At 35.5% G+C, this 19,048-nt stretch overlaps 1 protein-coding gene across 1 annotated transcript; it reads right to left on the bottom strand.

The window, feature by feature from the left end:
• Positions 1-3,323: 3,323 nt before the first annotated feature.
• On the bottom strand, positions 3,324-17,615 carry LOC128654429 (keratin, type II cytoskeletal 7-like). The gene is made up of 9 exons (XM_053708335.1): positions 17,015-17,615; positions 15,362-15,585; positions 15,165-15,225; positions 11,294-11,389; positions 11,036-11,200; positions 9,963-10,088; positions 5,457-5,677; positions 4,941-4,969; positions 3,324-3,901 (listed from the first exon to the last, which is right to left on the bottom strand). Exons 1-9 carry the CDS (start codon positions 17,528-17,530, stop codon positions 3,624-3,626), a joined length of 1,716 nt encoding a protein of 571 aa, XP_053564310.1. The 5' UTR covers positions 17,531-17,615; the 3' UTR covers positions 3,324-3,623.
• Positions 17,616-19,048: the final 1,433 nt, after the last annotated feature.

Below are 19,048 nucleotides of genomic sequence, written 5' to 3'. Positions count from 1 at the left end.
ATGTGGGTATGACTAGGAAGTGCAGACAGGCAGGATTTTTGGTGTAGATCTTGCTTTACTTCATGCAGGTTAGCATTTTGGCTGTAAACTTCCTGCATTATGGTATAGAGCAGCCTCTTAAACAGCTTGAGCAGTTATGTGTTTCTTTTTTACTTATTTTATTCAATGTATTTATACCTTATCAGTATCCAGTTCTGTTCCTTAATTAAACACATAAAACACATATTACACTGCAGATATTACATTGTGTGATGTATATGCTTTTCACTATTTTATGAAATTGGTAATTATGCTTGATGTTTGGCATTATTTAGAATCTGAGATTTAGATGAATGATTTAGTTGCTCATGTTATGTATGGGTTGCCATGACAATGTAATGGTGGCTCTTATTACTAGGAGGTGGTGTTATTTAAACTGTGTGATTCATTTGTTGTGTGACTGAGGAAGGGTAAAGTATCCACAAAATATTACCCACATATAAGCTACTACTTCAAAAGGACCGGTAATTGCAACGCCCCTCTTGACAACACCCCTGACCACACCCACACAGGCACCGCGCCAGGTGGTCCCAGTTTCACCTCTTAAAATTATGGTAAGCCTACCGTTACAGCTCTGCTAGAGGGTGGTTAGGAACTTTACATCCATTTTGTTTATGTTTCTTCTATCATGGAGAGAAGATTAAAAGTAAAAAGTATTAGATTTTTTTTTTATTTAGTTTGATAAATGCATGTTTCTGTCCTGAATAAAGGAATGTTTTTCTAGTCAGGATTACAGAGGTCTGTCCCTCTCCACCAGAAGAGATGCAGGATTTGTCCTTTTTATCCAGTAAGCATTTGTAGGATGTATACAAATGACATTAGTGTAATAGTTTCAATTTAAAAATATAGCTGCAAGCAGCGATAGAGGTGGCCATGCGCATCGACATTGCAATGACATAAAAGCAGCTAAGTGACAATATAAAGCTTTATAGAAGTTTTTACAATTCTAATATTAGCAGTTGGAAAGAAAACACATTTTCGAAATGTTTGCGTTTTTCAAGATGGCATTGCATAAAACAAAATGGCTGCCAGATCATATTATATACAACCTCCATATTATGCAAAATAATTGTCACCATAGATCTCAATAAACATGGCAAAAATAAAGCATTTTTGTAAAACGGTTTTTGTTTTATTATTAATTTAAAAATATCGTTAAGAGTTTTTGAACAATTCAAAATGGCTGCCAAACCACATGACCTATCAACTTCTCTTGAACAAATCTGAATGTTAGTCATAAGATAACTCTGTAAACAAAATTTCAAGTCTGTGCCATAAGCGGTTTCGGAGAAGAAGATTTTTGAAGTTTTTTAAAAACGCGCATACGAAACAAAATGGCCGCCAAACTATGCATTGTATGGCTTTCAAATTGCACATACTAATGCTCACTATAGACCTCTACAATTTGCAGAAGTTTTATGAAAATTTGCAAATGTTTTATTTCACGAAGGCGACTGCGCAGTGCAAATTTTTACTGCAATATTGCCTTTAGGGGTCATGACTATGTGTACTCATGTGTCTGCTACACTGTAATATAGTTAAATAGTTAAAACATAATGCATAAAGTGCAAATTTAAGCAATTAAACAGCGATAAAAAGGCGAATGGCTCATAGCAGCCATGTTGATTATGGAAAATTCGCAGTTTGAACAAACTTGGTAGAGGACCTTACAAGGAGCACATGTGCAAAATTGCGCTTTGTTGCACTTAGCGGTTGCAGAGAAGAAGATGTTTAAAGATTTTCGCACAATTCAAAATGGCAGCTAGGTCATGTGAGTAAATCACTTCTCTTGAACAAACTTTATTCTAGGTCAGTACAGCAGTACACACAGCAAGTTTTACAGCTGTAACATAAGCGGTTCTGGAGAAGAAGATTTTCAAGCGGTTGTCAAAATTTGTCGCAAAAAGCAATATGGCTGCTAGATCACATGACCTATGAGATTTATTTTGCATAGGATTATGCACAGCATAGATCTTTAGCAAAGTGCCAAGTTTCATGAGTTTTAGAGTTATGCTGTTGTTTTTATAAGCATTTGAATAAGTGGCGGAATAATAATAATAATAATAAAAAAAATAATAATCCTGACAATAACAATAGGTTGTCCTGCAACTTCGTTGCATGGCCACCTAATTAAACAGCTTTTATTTAACATTATTCAGACAACACAATTTTTTTAGCACAATGTCTGTTTCAGCTGTCAGAGCAAGCCTATAATTCAGAAACTGCTTCTGGTTTTGTTATGGTGCACTTTATTTGAAGCTTCATAATAAAATACACGAAGAGATGAAAATTCTTTATTTCCCCAGAAGGAGACCAAAATTAGACCATGTTTTTTATAAGATTTTAGTTTCATACTGATTCTCTCATATAAACAAGTATATGGCAAAGGATGCAGTTGTCAAACACAAAGTATGTTTCAATGCTGAATTTAAGCAATATTTTTTACTTAACCCCTTAGTCTGCAGTTGTTAAAAAGCCCTCTTATCAGACTTGTTTATAGCGCAGGTCTTGTCGATGTCGACAAAACTGCGCTATATCTGCATGCCTCAGAAAGTGCAGTACTAACACAGTTTCGCCACTTCCGGCAAAGCTGTTCTAAGAAACCCCTTAACGAACATGTGACTTACAGGGTACATTAGTGTTAAGCGGTTAAAATTGATATGTTTGAATTTAAGAGAACTTAGGCTAAACAAGATTTTTTGTTTCAAAGTCAAAGTATTAAAGTGGATATAAACGATAATTATTAGGTATATAAACAAACTGAAGATAAGAAGAGATCTTAAATTCAAGATGGTTAGTACAAGGTTAATTTAGTTATTTGTGGAAGAACTTCTTTTACAGAAAGGGTTGTTAATTCATGAAATAGATTTCCAAAGAAGGTGATATGGACAAATACTGTTAGGGAATTCAAAAACCCACAGAAAATATATATTTGACTATCCAAAGAATTAAGCAGATTGGTCTTCTCACTTCTGATTGTTTTCTACCATCAAAATCTGTTCAGTATTTTCTACTCTGCTTTTTTTCTGTCACAATGTTTTGACAATAATTTTTTTTTTTTTTTTTTAAAAAGGATTACGGTGTGTGAAATAGATAACCTCTAATTTATATGAAAGACAAAGAAATTGATTAAAAAAGAAAATGTGATATTTTTGAACTTCCAAGCATTCCACAATTAAGTTAAACTAATGTTGCAGGGCTCAATGCCTATCTTGTGAAAACCCTTTTATGTAATTAACCAGTGTAGAATGTTGTATTCAAGTTTGGCCATGGAAGACAAACACTTTTTAAAAACATTAATGAGATTTATTTGTGATTTCTGCTTCTTCCATTACAGTAGTGATCACAGTGTTAAGGACATTTATAAAATTGAAGCCTTTGAATTACTTGAGCTTAAAACATTTTAAAAAATACCTCTAGTTATACAATCATTTTAAAATGAGCCCCAAGATATTTTAGAAAACACAAGGATAGGATCAGCCGTACATAATCATTTGCTGGGAACACAAAAGCTCACTATCTTTATTAGCAGGCAATGAAATGTGGCTACAGTTTGGGCATTTGGTTATCCTGCATTATCATAATTAACTCCTATAACTTGACTGGCTTGATACGTATTTCACAGAGCTGCTGCCTCCTAAACCACCGTATCCTGCAGAACTTGAAGAGCTGAATGAAGAACCTCCTCCAGCGCTATAGGAAACACCACCAGCTCCACCGCTACCAAAGCCACCACTTCCAAAACCACCACTTCCAAAACCACCACTTCCAAAACCACCGCCTCCTCCAATGCTATAACCTCCACCGGCTCCACCGGCTCCACCTGCACCTCCAAAGGAACTCTTCGTCCCAGAGACCACAGCTACAAAGCAATAAAATAGTTATGTATGAATATCATATTGATAAAAAAACATGATATCAAAATAATCATTGTAAACTAATCATTAGTACAAGAGTATTATGTAATTTTATGGCAAGACAAAATAGATCTTTCTATCTTTATATCTATCTGTCCATACATCCATATTCACAAACATAAACATTATGAGTACCTTAAAAATATGTTATAGTTTAAAATTCAGGGGTGCCCATGCTTTAGTGAGACTGGGTCCACTTTTTGTGAGGTTTGTCAGTGCGATCTACTATATATATATGTGCTAAGCATAAATTGACCTTTGTTTCACCCAAAGACTAATAATCTTTTTTTCTGATTCAGGTCACTGTAGTTGAGCAACTTGATATAAAAGTAATTTTACATTTCTTTTAACTTGATCCCAGATTATATCACTGCTGGCTAAGAGCCTTGTGATTATGAATGGGCAAATATTTTGCAACATATGAAATTCAAAACAAATTTTAATACATTCGACCGTTTTAATCAAATTTTGAATGTTTATCAAACATTTTTATTTAGAATATTGGTTTTCAAATTTAAATGAACATTTGGTAATATTCTTTCATATATATAGAAATATGTATTTATTAATAAATAGAACATATTCTGCTATATGAAGAACCTTGCAGTGTGAAAATGTTATATTGCGATCGTGTTTGCGCACGAGTAGTGTTAGTTTTTTTCCCACTTTTTTTGCTCCCTTGACTTTTATGGGGAAATATGTTAACGAGCACAAAATAACTTAAGATCGGCTTTTTGCGCATCAGGTTAGCGCTTGTGCTAAAACAGTTTACTTTCAATTTGTAATACGAGCGCTACCTGACACACGCAAAAAGCTTACTTCTAGCAGAGTTAGCACATGAGCTGGAGCATCAAAATGCAACTCCACTTTTAATCTAGCCCAAAAGATTTGTAGTCAATCTGACATCTAGTAAACAGCTATAGGAGAAGTACATTAGTAAGAAGCACTTTAAATCTGAAATGGAAACTAAGAGGGGATACTTACAAATGCTCACATTGTTGTCTGCACCCAACCTGGATAACATGAATAAAATAAGAAATATTTGTTAAAAACTTTTACAATCAAAGATATTTATAAATGATATGTATCTAACATGCAGGTGTCACAACAGCATAAATATTACACTTTACAAATCAACCCTAATTCTCATATTAACGAGAATATTTAAAGAGACAGCGTACTGTAGATTTTTTCCCCATTTAATGTGTTCAAAATTATCAATGTTACCTACTGGAGTATATTAAATTGTTTACCAATAGCACCTTTACATTTATTTTGCCTTCTCAAATAGATGTTTTTCCAAAACCGCCACCTATACTGAAAATACTCAATACTGCAGTAATTGCTACAGAAAAGGTATGTAAACAAGATACATCTGAAGAAATTACCCTCCAAGTGTGTGTGTGTGGGGGAGAGAGAGAAGAAAAGTCAGCCCTTTTTAAAGTCTGTATCAGCTCCCTTTTTCTGAGCTTCCTGAAATATGCAACATAGAACACCAACCTAATTTCCTCTCCTTCCAGCAGTTTCCTGTAGGTTGCAATCTCAATGTCCAAAGCCAGTTTTACGCTCATCAGTTCCTGGTATTCACGCAGCTGGCGTGCCATTTCCTGTTTGGCCTTCTGCAATGCTGTCTCAAGCTCAGAAAGTTTTGATTGGGCATCTTTTAGAGCAAGTTCTCCTCGCTCCTCTGCTTCAGCAACAGCTGTTTGTAGTTTAGCAGTCTACGGAAATAGAAACATACAGATTTGTATCTCCCTCCCAAGAAGATAGCTTTTAAAAATGTAAACAAAAAAGGCTTTGAAACATCTTGCTAAATATCTTTATTATTAAAACAATATATTTAAAAAAATTATTTTCTTTTTTTTTTTTATTCATATAACCAAAACTTATTTTGCATTTTTAAATGAAAGGCAAGATACACATTTAGTATTAATGGGCTGCTATAGACCTGAGAAGTGTCCGGTATTTGCCTAGAAGTCCAGTATTTTAACTGGTTGTCTAAAAATAAAAATAAAAAAATAAGTATTGGGTATAATGCTAGGTTTAATGTGGGTATATAGATGAAGTGACCACAGGATCTTCTATAACAAGAAGAGGATGGAAGCAATAGGGTGGGATTTGAGGTCTAATGTGAACACATGATGGCACTAATATAGAAAGGGGTCTGATCTGAGGTTTATCATAGTCCCACACAAAGTTTCCCTCCATCCCCAGTAGTTCATAAAGTATATTTGTGGAGAATCACTGGCAATTATAGACTACTAGCATCACTCATAAACCCCAAATCTTCATAATGGTAGTAAACTACTTTTAGATTAATCATTTTACATCCAAATTGTTTAAATCCACTATATGTAAAGGAGGGGGTGAGTTGACAGGAGAGATTCTGTAGAAGGTTGCATGAATTTAAGCATAGGATATTTGTTTTCCAATAGTATAAATGTATCATAAAAACAGATTTAGATGGCAAATAAATGAGAAACTTCATTTAGTCTGCCACTATTTGTATCTGAAGTGTAGGTTTAATAAGCCTTATGCATATCCCAGACATTATTCTATTCCAGTACTGTATATGTTCTGGTCACTTGTTTCTTATCTGTACATTACAAATTTAAATCATAATCAATGAAAATAAGTTGTATATTGAACTTTATTAAAATATACTTGAAAATTTTTGTTATATTACTTATCTTACTTCTCTTCTCAAAGCTTTGCACTTTGTGGTCATGAAGTCTTCCATTGTGTGTTTTGATTTGCAATTTTATTTGCCTTGCCTTAAACATTTAAACAATAAAGCACTTCTTTTTATTTTTCCTTTTCGGCATTACTCTTTACTCTGTGACAAGAGACTTGGGGGTCAATTTATTATTGGATCAATTGGGCCAATTCACCCTGTTTCCGTGTGAGCCTTTAGGCTCCCCGGAAACAAGAGTTAAGAAGTAGCGGTCTATAGACCGCTGCTCCTTAACTCATACGCCACCTCTGAGGCTGCGTATAGTAATCCGCCCAAACCTATACGATCGGGCTGATTGACACCTCCTGCTAGCGGCCAATTGGCCGCAAATCTGCAGGGGGCGGTATTGCACAAGCAGTGCAATGCTTGTGCAATGTTGAAAATAGACAGCGTATGCTGTCCGCATTCAGCGATGTCTGTTGGACATGATACGCTACAGCGTACCATGTCAGCCAGACTTTAATAAATTGACCCCTTGGACGTAGCGTCTATACAAAAGGAAATTGTTTCTTCTTTTATCAAACATTGCTGTCACGTAATAGATCACTTGTACCTTTGAGTCCTTATAACTTTTTTTTTATATTTTTTTATCAGTGTTATTATGAGTGTAAATGTAGGTTTAAATGTAATTTTGATATTTTTTGTAAAGTGATAATTAGACATTCATGATTTAGACAGAGCATACAATTTTAAACAGCTTTTTAAATTTTAAATTTACCTCTATTATTTGATTTGCTTCCTTCTCTTGTTATCCTTTGCTGAAAGATTTATCTAGGTAAGCTCAGGAGTAGCAAAGAACATAGGTTCTAGCTGCTGATTGGTGGCTGCATATATATAACGATTGTCATTGGCTCACCCAGGTGTTCAGTAAGAAAGCAATAGTGGCAGTGCATTGCTGCTCCTTCAAATGATAACAAGAGAATGAAGCAAATTTGATAATAGAAGTAAACTGGAAAGTTGTTTAAAATTGTGTGTTCTACCTAAATCATGAAAGAAAATTTTTAGGTTTCATGACCCTTTAACCAGAGCTCAGAGGGTGTGAAATTTTGATGCACGTTAAATTAAATTGCACTCAAGTGAATGCATTTATTCTCAACTCATACAACCGCGCTACTTCCGACACACTCAAAGAGCTGCGATAAACCCCTTTTTGCCCACGTGCAACTGTTTGCGTGTCACTCATAATCTAGCCCTTAGTGTTTCGTGCTTTTGCTCTCTGTAGAGTGTGGAAAATAAATTCTGTAACTTCTGAATACTTCATACTAATTAGTCATTGCTCAGAGCAATACAAACACTAATTTATATTGTCATAATTAGCCATAATCAAGGAAGTAAAATAAAAAGCTGGTTCAATTATTTCTTTAGCATTTGTAAACATATTTATGGCTCGATTTATCAAAGGCTTGGCAAGCCTTTCGACCCACTATGGCTGCAGGTTCTCATAAGAGGAGCTGCACACCGTATTTAACAAGCAGCAGCCATCAGACAGCTGCTTCCCGAATCTTTTGTCACCTCTAAAGTGGCGAAATTCAATCCCCTTGGTATAGTCCGACAGGGAAGATTGACAACTCCTGCCTGAGCGTGATTGGCTGCGCGTGGGCAGGGGGCGGGATTGCACGTGAGCGCAAAATAGCGCTCGTGTGCAATGCTGAATTCTGCCAGGGGAAATCAGTCCGCCAGAGGCGAGCTGCAGTGGACAGGGGCGCGTATGTGTGCCCTTAGACTACAGACTTTGTCTTCCATCCTATCTAGGAAGTGTCGGCCAATGTAAACAGTGTTTACAGCAGAAAATATATTTTAGAGCAAAAGCAATCAATGGGGAACTAAATGCTTAGTTTATTGTCGCTTTATTAACATGAAACTCATTTTCTTTTATGATTCAGATATGCCATTTTAAACAAATTAATAGTTTACTTCTATTATCTAATTTGGTTTATTCTCTTGGTATCCTTTGTTGGAGGAGTAGCAATTCACTGCTGAGAACTAGCTGAACACACTGGCTGAGCCGATGACAAGACATATATATTTCAGCCACCAATCAGCAGCTAGTTCCCAGTAGTGCATTGATTTTCCTGATCCTACCTAAGTATGCTTTTCAACAAATGATACCAAGAGAACAAATCAAATTTGTTAATAGAAGTGAACTAAAAGTTTAAAGTTGTTTAAAATTGCATGCTCATGTCTGAATCATGAGAGGTTAATTTTGACTTTTTTTGTCCCTTTAAGATTATAATCTATAATCTATATATAATCTACTACAGAATTTTTATTGTTTAAAAAGATAGATAATTCCTTTATAACCAATTCCCCATTTTTGCAGAACCAACACTTTTATATTAATATACTTTTTACCTCTGTGATTACCTTGTATTTAAGCCTCTGCAGACTATCTCCTTATTTCAGTTCTTTTGATAGACTTAGCCAATCATTGCTAACTCCTATGTAACTCCAAGGGCATGAGCACAATGTTATCTATATGTCACACATGAACTAATGCCCTCTAGCTGTGAAAAACTTCAAATGCATTCAGATAAGTGTCGGTCTTTAAGGGCTTAGAAATTAGCACCTGAGCCTTCCTAAATTTAGCTTTCAATTGAGAATATCAAGAGAACAAAGTAAATTTGATGATAAAAGTAAATTAGAAAGTAGTTTAAAATGACATGCCCTATTTGAATCACAACAGTTTAATTTTTACTTTTACTGTCCATACACAATGTGGAGAAAGTTAATGATGAATTTAATATATTTTAACTCTATCAGACAAACTAGTCTTAGGGGCCGAATTATCAATGTCTGTCTGACATGATACGCTGTCCGACAGCATACGCTGTCGGCATTTAACATTGCACAAGCAGTTCTGGTGAACTGCTTGTGCAATGCCGCCCCCTGCAGATTCGCGGCTAATCGGGCGCTAGCAGGGGGTGTCAATCAACCCGATCGTATAGGATCAGGCAGATTGATGTCTGCAGCCTCAGAGCAGGTGGACCAGTTCCGTAGAATATGCTAATAAACTACATCAATTACACTGTATAACGTTAAATTAAATTAGTCTCTAATTATTAGATATATGCAGTATTATAGTCTAACTAATATTTTATTAACTTAATATCCATGCATAAATTATCATATTAAACATGTTATATTGTATAATTTCCTTCCAGATGGCTACTTGTTCTAAGGTAACACAGAAGTAAATCAAGAGAGATATTGATACCTTTGTTCAGCATCTACTTTTTTAAGTGAATTCAGTTAAACCAGAAGTATGTTTCTACCTGTTTTTTCACATTTTCGATTTCAGCGCGCAGCCTCTGGGTTTTGCGGTTCAGTTCTGAGATCTCATTCTTGGTGTTGCGCAGAAGATCACCTTGTTGGCCTGCAGAACTTTGCAGTTCTGAAACCTTAAAAGTAGAAAGAAAAAAAATAATTTCAGATTTTGCACTATACAATAACTGTCTATTTTTAATTAAACATACAAATAACGATTTGATAGATTCTTTTTTTACTGTTATGTTTAATTAACCCTCAGTATTCATGGATTCCCTAACATTCAAATGTTACTGTAAGAATAAATGTTAACATATTAATGCTAAATATGCCAATGTAACATTTAAATATTGATTTCAATTCAGTTAGAATAGAAAATCTACATTCAAATGTTAATATTCAAACACTACATTTAATATTCAAATTTTATAGATATTAAAGGTAAAATTAATTTTTTTTTTTTTTTTTAAAGAAAAGTGCCCTCCCTATTAGCTATCAGTTCTTTGTAGAGGACTTTCTCAAATCACACCTGAACTTCATACCTCAAATGAAGTTCTGGGATTCATAACAAAAAAATAATTCTTCCTGATTATTAGTAAAACTGTTAATGATTGTAGATGAAGGTTTCTGTTATAAGTCTGTCCCTCACTAAATAAAATGGTATGATAACCACTCTATGGGGCCCATTTATCAAGCTCCGTACGGAGCTTGTGGGCCCGTGTTTCTGGCGAGTCTTCAGACTCGCCAGAAACACAAGTTATGAAGCAGCGGTCTAAAGACTGCTGCTCCATAGCTCCATAACCCTGTCCGCCTGCTCTGAGCAGGCGGACAGGAATCGCCGGAAATCAAGCCGATCAAGTACGATCGGGTTGATTGACAGCTCCTTGCTGGCGGCCCATGGCCGCAAGTCAGCAGGGGGCGGCGTTGCACCAGCAGCTCTTGTGAGCTGCTGGTGCAATGTTAAATGCGGAGAGCTTACTGCTCTCTGCATTCAGCGAGGTCTTGCAGACATGATCCGCACTATTGGATCAGGTCCGCAAGACCTTTAGTAAATAGGCCCCTATGTGATTAATCATGTTACCTTGACTTGATAAGTGGCTTCAGCTTCAGCTCGGCTCTTCTTGGCAATCTCTTCATACTGAGCCTTCACCTCAGCTATGATGCTGTCGAGGTCCAAAGCACGGTTATTGTCCATGGACAGAATTACAGAGGTGTCTGAGATTTGAGCCTGCAGTTGTGCTAATTCCTGAAAAACACAGTTTTGTTTTCTATTAGGTGTTCAATGATTCATTTATTGTTTTAAAAGGTATTTGATTAAATTAAAGAATCCAATTCTTACTGTTTCATAAAAGGTCCTCAAGAAGTTGATTTCATCAGTCAAGGCATCTACTTTGGCTTCCAGCTCTACCTTGTTCATATAGGCAGCATCAACATCCTAAACAACAACATGGATTTGCTGATCAATCAAAACATATTTTCAGATATTATCAGATTTTTTAATACAAATTAAATAAAAGAATACTACATGAATCACTTTTTCATTGTGCTGTTTAAAGCTTCTTTAAAGTGCTCACTTGAAATCTAGAGTCATTTCCTAACCTTAAAAATTTGATAATATGCAATCAACATATTCAGATCTACACAGAATAATCCATACTCCAGCTGTAGGTTAGCTTGTACAAACTATAAGGCGCAAATGAGAACCAATATTAGAATGTTGCTTTCAGTTGTAGGCAGGGCCAGTACTTCCATAAATCAAGTTTAGGTGGTCATCTTAGAATGCCACAGCATGGGGTGAAGCACTGGATTGAACCAGGGCATAGGAAAGAACTGTAAATAATCAATGTTTCAAGATTTTTGTGTTCTAATGGCCTTATTGCAGGGACCATGAAATAATTTAAGAATTCCTTATAATTAAAGTAAGAATGTATAGTTCATCATTTAAAAACCCCCCAAAAAACTAAAAAATATAGGGATATATTTATATACCACACACACACATGCACAAGAGTCACAAATATTCACACACAGCCTATACACACATACAAACACACACAAACATAGAGCTTGATGATGTAATCTTTGCCAGCTCAAACCTTTTTCTCGCTGACACTCGCAGGTCTGCCCCGGTGCAATGATCGTAAAAAAAGGGCAGTCCCTGCAAGTTGCGAGATGGCTCCTATTAAAAGCAATGAAGCTTGCTGGTTAGGGAAACTTCGCTCCTTAGTGCGAAGTTATCAGGGAGCAGGGGGAGCACTTTAAAATTAAAATCCTGCAGCCAATATAACTCCCATTACGCTGCTTTCTGCTTATAGCAGCTTACATTCGCCTATATTTTAGTATGCACTTGTTTTTCTATTGGGGTTATAAGTGTTCGTATTGTTTTGAGAAAAGCTCGCCACCTTTTAGTTGGCGAGAAAAAACTGTGATATCTGCAGTGCGAAAATATTTATAGAATTACGCTGGGATTAGTGAGACATTGTCATATACGCCCATAGAACGCCCATGTTCAGCCCATTTTACAAAAAAACAACAATTACGCTGTGCATTTTGTATTTATAAATTCAAATATCTGTGTGATTTTTGCACATCCAGTTTACTACAATTACGATTTACACTGTGCATATTTAATTTGATTTATTCCTGTGTAAATTACACACTAATTTTACTTTTTTGTTAACATACGATTTTTGGTGAAGAATTTTGTTACGATTTTTGATGCACCTTAACAATACAATTTTTCCCTGCTTATTTTTGTGAGAATGGTTCATATATTTGTTTTGTATAATGTTTAAAATACGAATGTTGTTGTGCACATTTCATATGAAAATGCAGTATACGCCTCTTAGCGAGAAACCCTGTTTTCAGGATAAAAAATGGATTTAGATCATTCCACCAGGGAAATAGGACTGGCGAGCATTCATTAATAATCTCGCCAGCCCAGAGAGCTTTCAATCATCGAGCCTATATATATATATATATATATATATATATATATATATATATATATCAAGAGTATTACATTGAGCAATAATACTTGTTTATTGGACTAACTATACATTTATAAGATGTTTTAAGATAGTGGGGCCTATCTATCAAGCTCCGTACGGAGCTTGATGCGCCATGTTTCTGGCGAGCCTTCAGTTATGAAGCAGCGGTCCATATGAAGCAGCTGCTCCATAACCTGTCCACTTGCTCAGAGCTGGCGGACAGACATCGCCGCAATTCAACCCGATCGAGTACGATCGGGTTGATTGACACCCCCCTGCTGGCAGCCGACTGGCCGAAAATCTGCAGGGGGCGGCGTTGCACCAGCAGCTCACAAGAGCTGCTGGTGCAATGCTGAATATGGAGAGCGTATTGCTCTCCGCATTCAGCGAGGTCTGTCGGACCTGATCCACACTGTCGGATCAGGTCCGACAGACTTTTGTTAAATAGGTCCCAGAAACTGTAAATTCCATCAAATTGGTCAGCAGAGGCGTAACTAGAAACCACAGGGCCCCGGTGCAAGAATCTAAGAAGGGGCCCCCCACTGCCCCTCCCCCCTCCAAATAAATGTGAATTTAATACATATCATTTTTTTTTTTTTTTACATTTAACACAGAAAAAAAATGTGAATCAGATTACATGTCTGCAAAAGGAGGTACCCTGTGCACACAGTCTGTGAGATGGTCTGACCCCCTATTACTGTATATATATAGTGACACTATTTAACCCCCCCATTACTGTATATAGTAAGTTAGTGACACAGTCTGTAATCTGCCGGTGAGATGGCTGGCCTGACCCTACCCGCCCAGTACTTTATAAAGTGACCACAGTAGTCAGTGACATGGTCCACCCCCCCATACTGTATATAGTGGTACTGTATAGTGACACTGTTTACCCCCTGCCCCCCCCATGCTGTAGTAACAAGGTCTGTAATTTGCTGGTTCCACAAACATACACATACACACATACATGCATAAATACACACACATTCACATACATACATACACACATACATACACACCAATGTAAAACAGAAACACTAACCCCTGTAGTCATGTCACACTCACATAAACTCATAAACATTTTTTATAAAAAAAAATTTTAAGCTGGGCCCCCACCCTCAGGGGCCTCAGGGACCCAGTCGCACCTGTGCCCTCTGCACCCCCTGTAGTTTCGCCCCTGTTGGTCAGTATTGCTTATATATATATACAAATCTTCCAATAGAAGAAAGGAATAGGTCAGTTTTAGAAAGGAATTTTGCTGCCATCTGTATGTGTGACTCATATGGATGAGGTAGATGAGAACTGTGGGATTACATCTGAATGTTCCACAATAGCATGCAACTGTTTTCTGCCTGAATGGAGTCTGCAATTCAGTCAGCACAAATACCTTAAACGGCCATAATACCCATATGTTTAAACACTTGAAACTGATGCAGTATAGCTGTAAAAAGCTGACTAGAAAATATCAACTGAACATCTCTATGTAAAAAAGAAAGATATTTTACCTCAAAAGTTTCTCAGTAGCCACATCCCATTGTAAAGGACTTCTAAGCAGCAAATCAGTATGTCTGTCCCGGGACAGCGGAAGGAGCGAGCTTTCGTGCACACTCATCTTATTTTCCTATTCAGTGTAAGGAAGTTTACAATGAAATCTCATGAGATCACAGTACAATAGTTCATGACCTTAGCACTGTTGATCCTTATTGGCTGCTGTTCATTTCTTCATATTTTTTTTACCTGCAGCTGGGCAGCAGCTGAGTATAACTTTTTACACAGAACTTACTCTGCTGAGCTTAGGAGATTGTAAGGTAAAATATCTTCCTTCTTTACATAGAGATGCTCAGGTGATATTTTCCTGTCAGCTTTTTACAGTGATTTAGCATATGAGTAGTATGTCCCTTTAATCATTACATCAGGAACATTGAATGATGTGGAAGCGAATGACCCAATAAAAAGCTACCTTAACTACCTCATGGTAGCCCCTGATTCTCAGGTTGGACAGATTTTCAGAATACACCCAACCCCATATTTTTCTAAAATGTTATAAGTGTTACTTAAGTGTGAGTATTTTTCACTGCTTTCAAATGCTTCCTATTTTCTGGAGTTCAATATTTATTTAACCAATATTTTAATTGTAGTTCACTCAAAAGAAAAAAATCTTTCATACTATAAAAAATAGATCCAATACAATATTAAAAGATGATTTTTTTAAAATCTCACCTTCTTAATAACAACAAAATCGTTCTCAGCTGATGTACGCTTATTAATTTCATCTTCATATCTACATAGAGAAAAAAGAAGTAGAGTCATAAAAACATTTTCACCAGCTCACTAATGCAGTATAGTCTTTTTGTTTTAATAGCCATTTCCAAGCACAATTTAAAATATTAAAAAAATATATAATGTACTTTACTTACTTGTTCTTAAAATCATCAACCAAATCTTGCATGCTTCTTAGTTCACCATCAAGCTTGAATTTATCATTCTGCAAGGAATCCAATTGTCTCTTGAGGCTACTAATATACGCATCAAAAATGGGCTCAGTTTGGTTTCTACGAGAGCCCTTGATTTGACCACCTTGTTCTTGTAAAAGGCTCCATTTTGTCTCCAGCACCTTATTTTGTTGTTCAAGAAATCTAACCTAACAAACAAGAATATGTTTTATATTAAGTCTGCACAAAAATAATAGGAACACTTGTGCATTGAGTACAATTGATGAAGGATTTATTTCTTTACACCTGTATGTCAAGCATGGATATTTTCATATTGGACCATTTCAGAGAATGCCATATTAATATATAAATATATGAGAATTTGAGGCTTAACAAAATGCAAGCAAACAAGACTAACCAATATTACATTTAATTAAAATAATGAAGTATTTTTCTTAAAGGGAAACTGAACCCAATTTTTTTTCTTTCGTGATTCAGTTAGAGCATGCCATTTTAAGCAACTTTCTAATTTACTCCTATTATCAATTTTTCTTCGTTCTCTTGCTATCTTTATTTGAAAAAGAAGGCATCTAAATTAAGGAGCCAGACAATTTTTTGTTTAGACCCTGGACAGCACTTGTTTATTGGTGGGTGAATGTATCCACTAATCAGCAAGAACAACCCAGATTGTTCACCAAAAAATGGCCGGCATCTAAACTTACATTCTTGCTTTTCAAATAAAGATACCAAGAGAATGACAATTTTTTTTATAATAGGAGTAAATTAGAAAGTTGCTTAAAATTGCATACTCTATCTGACTCATGAAAGAAAAAAAAATGGGTTCAGTGTCCCTTAAACTTATAAAAATAACAGAAACATAAATAAAGATTGAAAAAATTAATAGTGAGTCAAAGAAAATAAAAAGGAGCAATAGAGAGCAGCTGTAACTAAAAAGCAGAAGAAAGACTTTCTGTAGGAACAGAAATAAGGAACAAAAAATTCCATCTAGTGGAGATAAATTGCAAAGAGAGTGTAAGGGAGATATTTTGGATCATTTAATGCATTATTCAAAGATGAAATGGTCAAATAGCAACCATGCATTTTTAAAATTTGTCTGTCAATATATCTGTATGCCAGAAAACATGCTTATTTAAAATATAAATACAACTCTATTGACATACAGCAGGTTGCAAAGAGATACAGCTCATACACTTTGATTGGGAAAAAAACATAATCTATGCATTAAGAACAGTGAATCTTAACTTTTTTGTGACATTGTTTTTAAAATTCACAAAATAACTTTATTGATTTTTTTAAACCCTGTATGCTGAACTAAAGAGCATATATAGCAAATATTTTACAATTAATTTTTTTAAAAAAATCTTTTAAGATATGAAAGATTACCTTAAAAAAATATACTATCAATAATATGTAAAAAATTATAGCTAAAATACAAATAACTATATATCATGTACTGTTTACATCATACCACCCTTTACAAAGCTTTTTCTCTTATCAGTGCTTAATAATTAGGATTCCCTCAGTTGAGGGTGTGGCACCAAACGTTATCCTAACATCCTGGCCAAGAATGTTAGGCTAAGTTTCCACTGTATGAAAAGTTCTACATCTAATTCTTACCTTGTCAATGAAAGAAGCAAATTTGTTATTCAGAGTTTTTATCTGTTCTCTTTCTTCCAGGCGGACCTTCTGAATATTTGGGTCAATCTCCAAATTCAATGGTGCTAAAAGGCTTTGGTTGATTGTAACTTCTTGAATACCACCAGAGGAAAAACCAGGACCTCCGGCAGGTCCATATCCAGCTCCTCCAAAGGATCCCCCAAAGGATCCTCCAAAAGACCCTCCACCAAAGCCAGCACCACCACCAGCCCTTGCACCAAACCCTGCTGCTCCACCTCCAAATCCACCTTGAGCAGCTCCACCACTGATTGAGATGGTTTTCCTGCCTCCTACACTGTAAAGGCTTCTGCTACCAAAGCCTCCTCCACTACCACCTGATCCAAATCCTAAACCTCCTCCACCACCACCTGATCCGAATCCTCCACTACCTCTGGACAGAGAGGCTGAACTGAAGCTAGACTTGCCCTTGCCTGAGCTGATGACAGAACTAGAACTATATTGCTTATATTGGCTCATTGTGTTTCAGTAAAATGGGATATAAAATTAAGAAATAGTAAAGGAGTGAAGGAGACAAGACCCCTCTGGAAGGCTGGGCCCTAGACATGTGCTTTATATATACTCTGCCCTTGGTCTGCATTGGTGCAAGAGTATCAGTTTACAGTCTTAATAAGCATGATATGCCTAGAAGCAATTTTTTTTTCTTCAAAACTTTCCTTTAAAATAAAATTTTAGGAATGACATTGCCTCAAGGCTTCAAAAGAAGTAGATATTTTTTTTGTATATATGCAGGTGAAAAAGGCTAAACAAGTAAAAACTAGACACATTTTAGTTTATACATTATTTTAGTGGACAAATGACCTGCCTGTGGCAGAAACTGTAGATTCTGTAGTATAATTAGTAAATTATATTCCTTTTTATGGAAATTAAACTAGAACATAAGTAGAGATTTTTTTCTCATTATGGAGCTGCTTTCAGACAAGCCACACAGTAACTCTAAGTAATAGTATCAAGTAAGTAAGTAAGTGAGTAAAGCACTCTAATTTTTACATGTATATATATATATATATATAAATTAGAGTCAATAGGAAAGGCACTCCATATACAAGTATAGCAGCTTCCAGGGTGCACTTCAGAAAAATCATCAAATATATACGTAGAAAAAAGGCACTCACTGGTACAGAATAAAACTTAACATTTAATAGATTAAGTTAAAAATGCATGACGTTTTGAGGTGGAATGCCTCCGAAACGTCATGCATTTTTAACTTAATCTATTAAATGTTAAGTTTTATTCTGTACCAGTGAGTGCCTTTTTTCTACGTATATATATATATATATATATATATATATATATATATATATATATATATATATATATATGTATATATATATATATATATATATATATATATATATATATATATATATATATATATGTATATATATATATATGTATATATATATATATATATATATATATATATATATATATATATAAATTAAAACTTGAAAAATCATTTTTAATCAATTTTAATATTTTATAATGTGTTTTAATGTGTTTTTACTGTAAATATTTAGGGCTAGATTACAAGTGGAGCGCTAACTAGCGCTTTTGCTCTAGTGCTAATTGCGCTAGCCGTAAGCCTTTTACGTGAGTCAGTTTGCGCTGATATTACAAGTTAAAAGTAAAAAATTATTGTTCTTTCGCAAACCCGACTCGCACAAATTACCTACCGCTAGCGCGATACTACTAAGTAGAGGTCAATAGAGCAAAATAAAGTAAAAAACAAACAAAAAACGAACACCCTACTTGTGCGCTAACACGAATTACCATAAGCCCCTACTCTAATAACCCCTAAACCGTCACATAACCCATCGCTAAGACCTCACTACACTAATAACCCCTAAGCCACCATCCCCCCACATCGCAAACTTCCTAAATATTACTATTAACTCCAAAACTGCCATCCCCAAACATAGCAAACTACATAAATATACTATTAACCCCTAAACCACCATCCCCCCTTATCGCAAT

The sequence above is a fragment of the Bombina bombina genome, chromosome 3, assembly GCF_027579735.1.
Source record: "Bombina bombina isolate aBomBom1 chromosome 3, aBomBom1.pri, whole genome shotgun sequence".
Classification (NCBI taxonomy): Eukaryota; Metazoa; Chordata; class Amphibia; order Anura; family Bombinatoridae; genus Bombina; species Bombina bombina.
Note: the sequence above shows the minus strand (reverse complement) of the source record. Positions and strands in the feature narration are given on the sequence as shown.

Bases quoted from the DNA above. Each gene is read 5' to 3' on its own strand.
- LOC128654429 (XM_053708335.1), bottom strand. From the start codon at position 17,530: ATGAGCCAATATAAGCAATATAGTTCTAGTTCTGTCATCAGCTCAGGC. The intron at 15,586-17,014 runs GTAAGAATTAGA...CTTGTTTGTTAG, and splicing joins TTGCTTCTTTCATTGACAAG to GTTAGATTTCTTGAACAACA. The intron at 11,201-11,293 runs GTAAGAATTGGA...TGTGTTTTTCAG, and splicing joins TGAGGACCTTTTATGAAACA to GAATTAGCACAACTGCAGGC.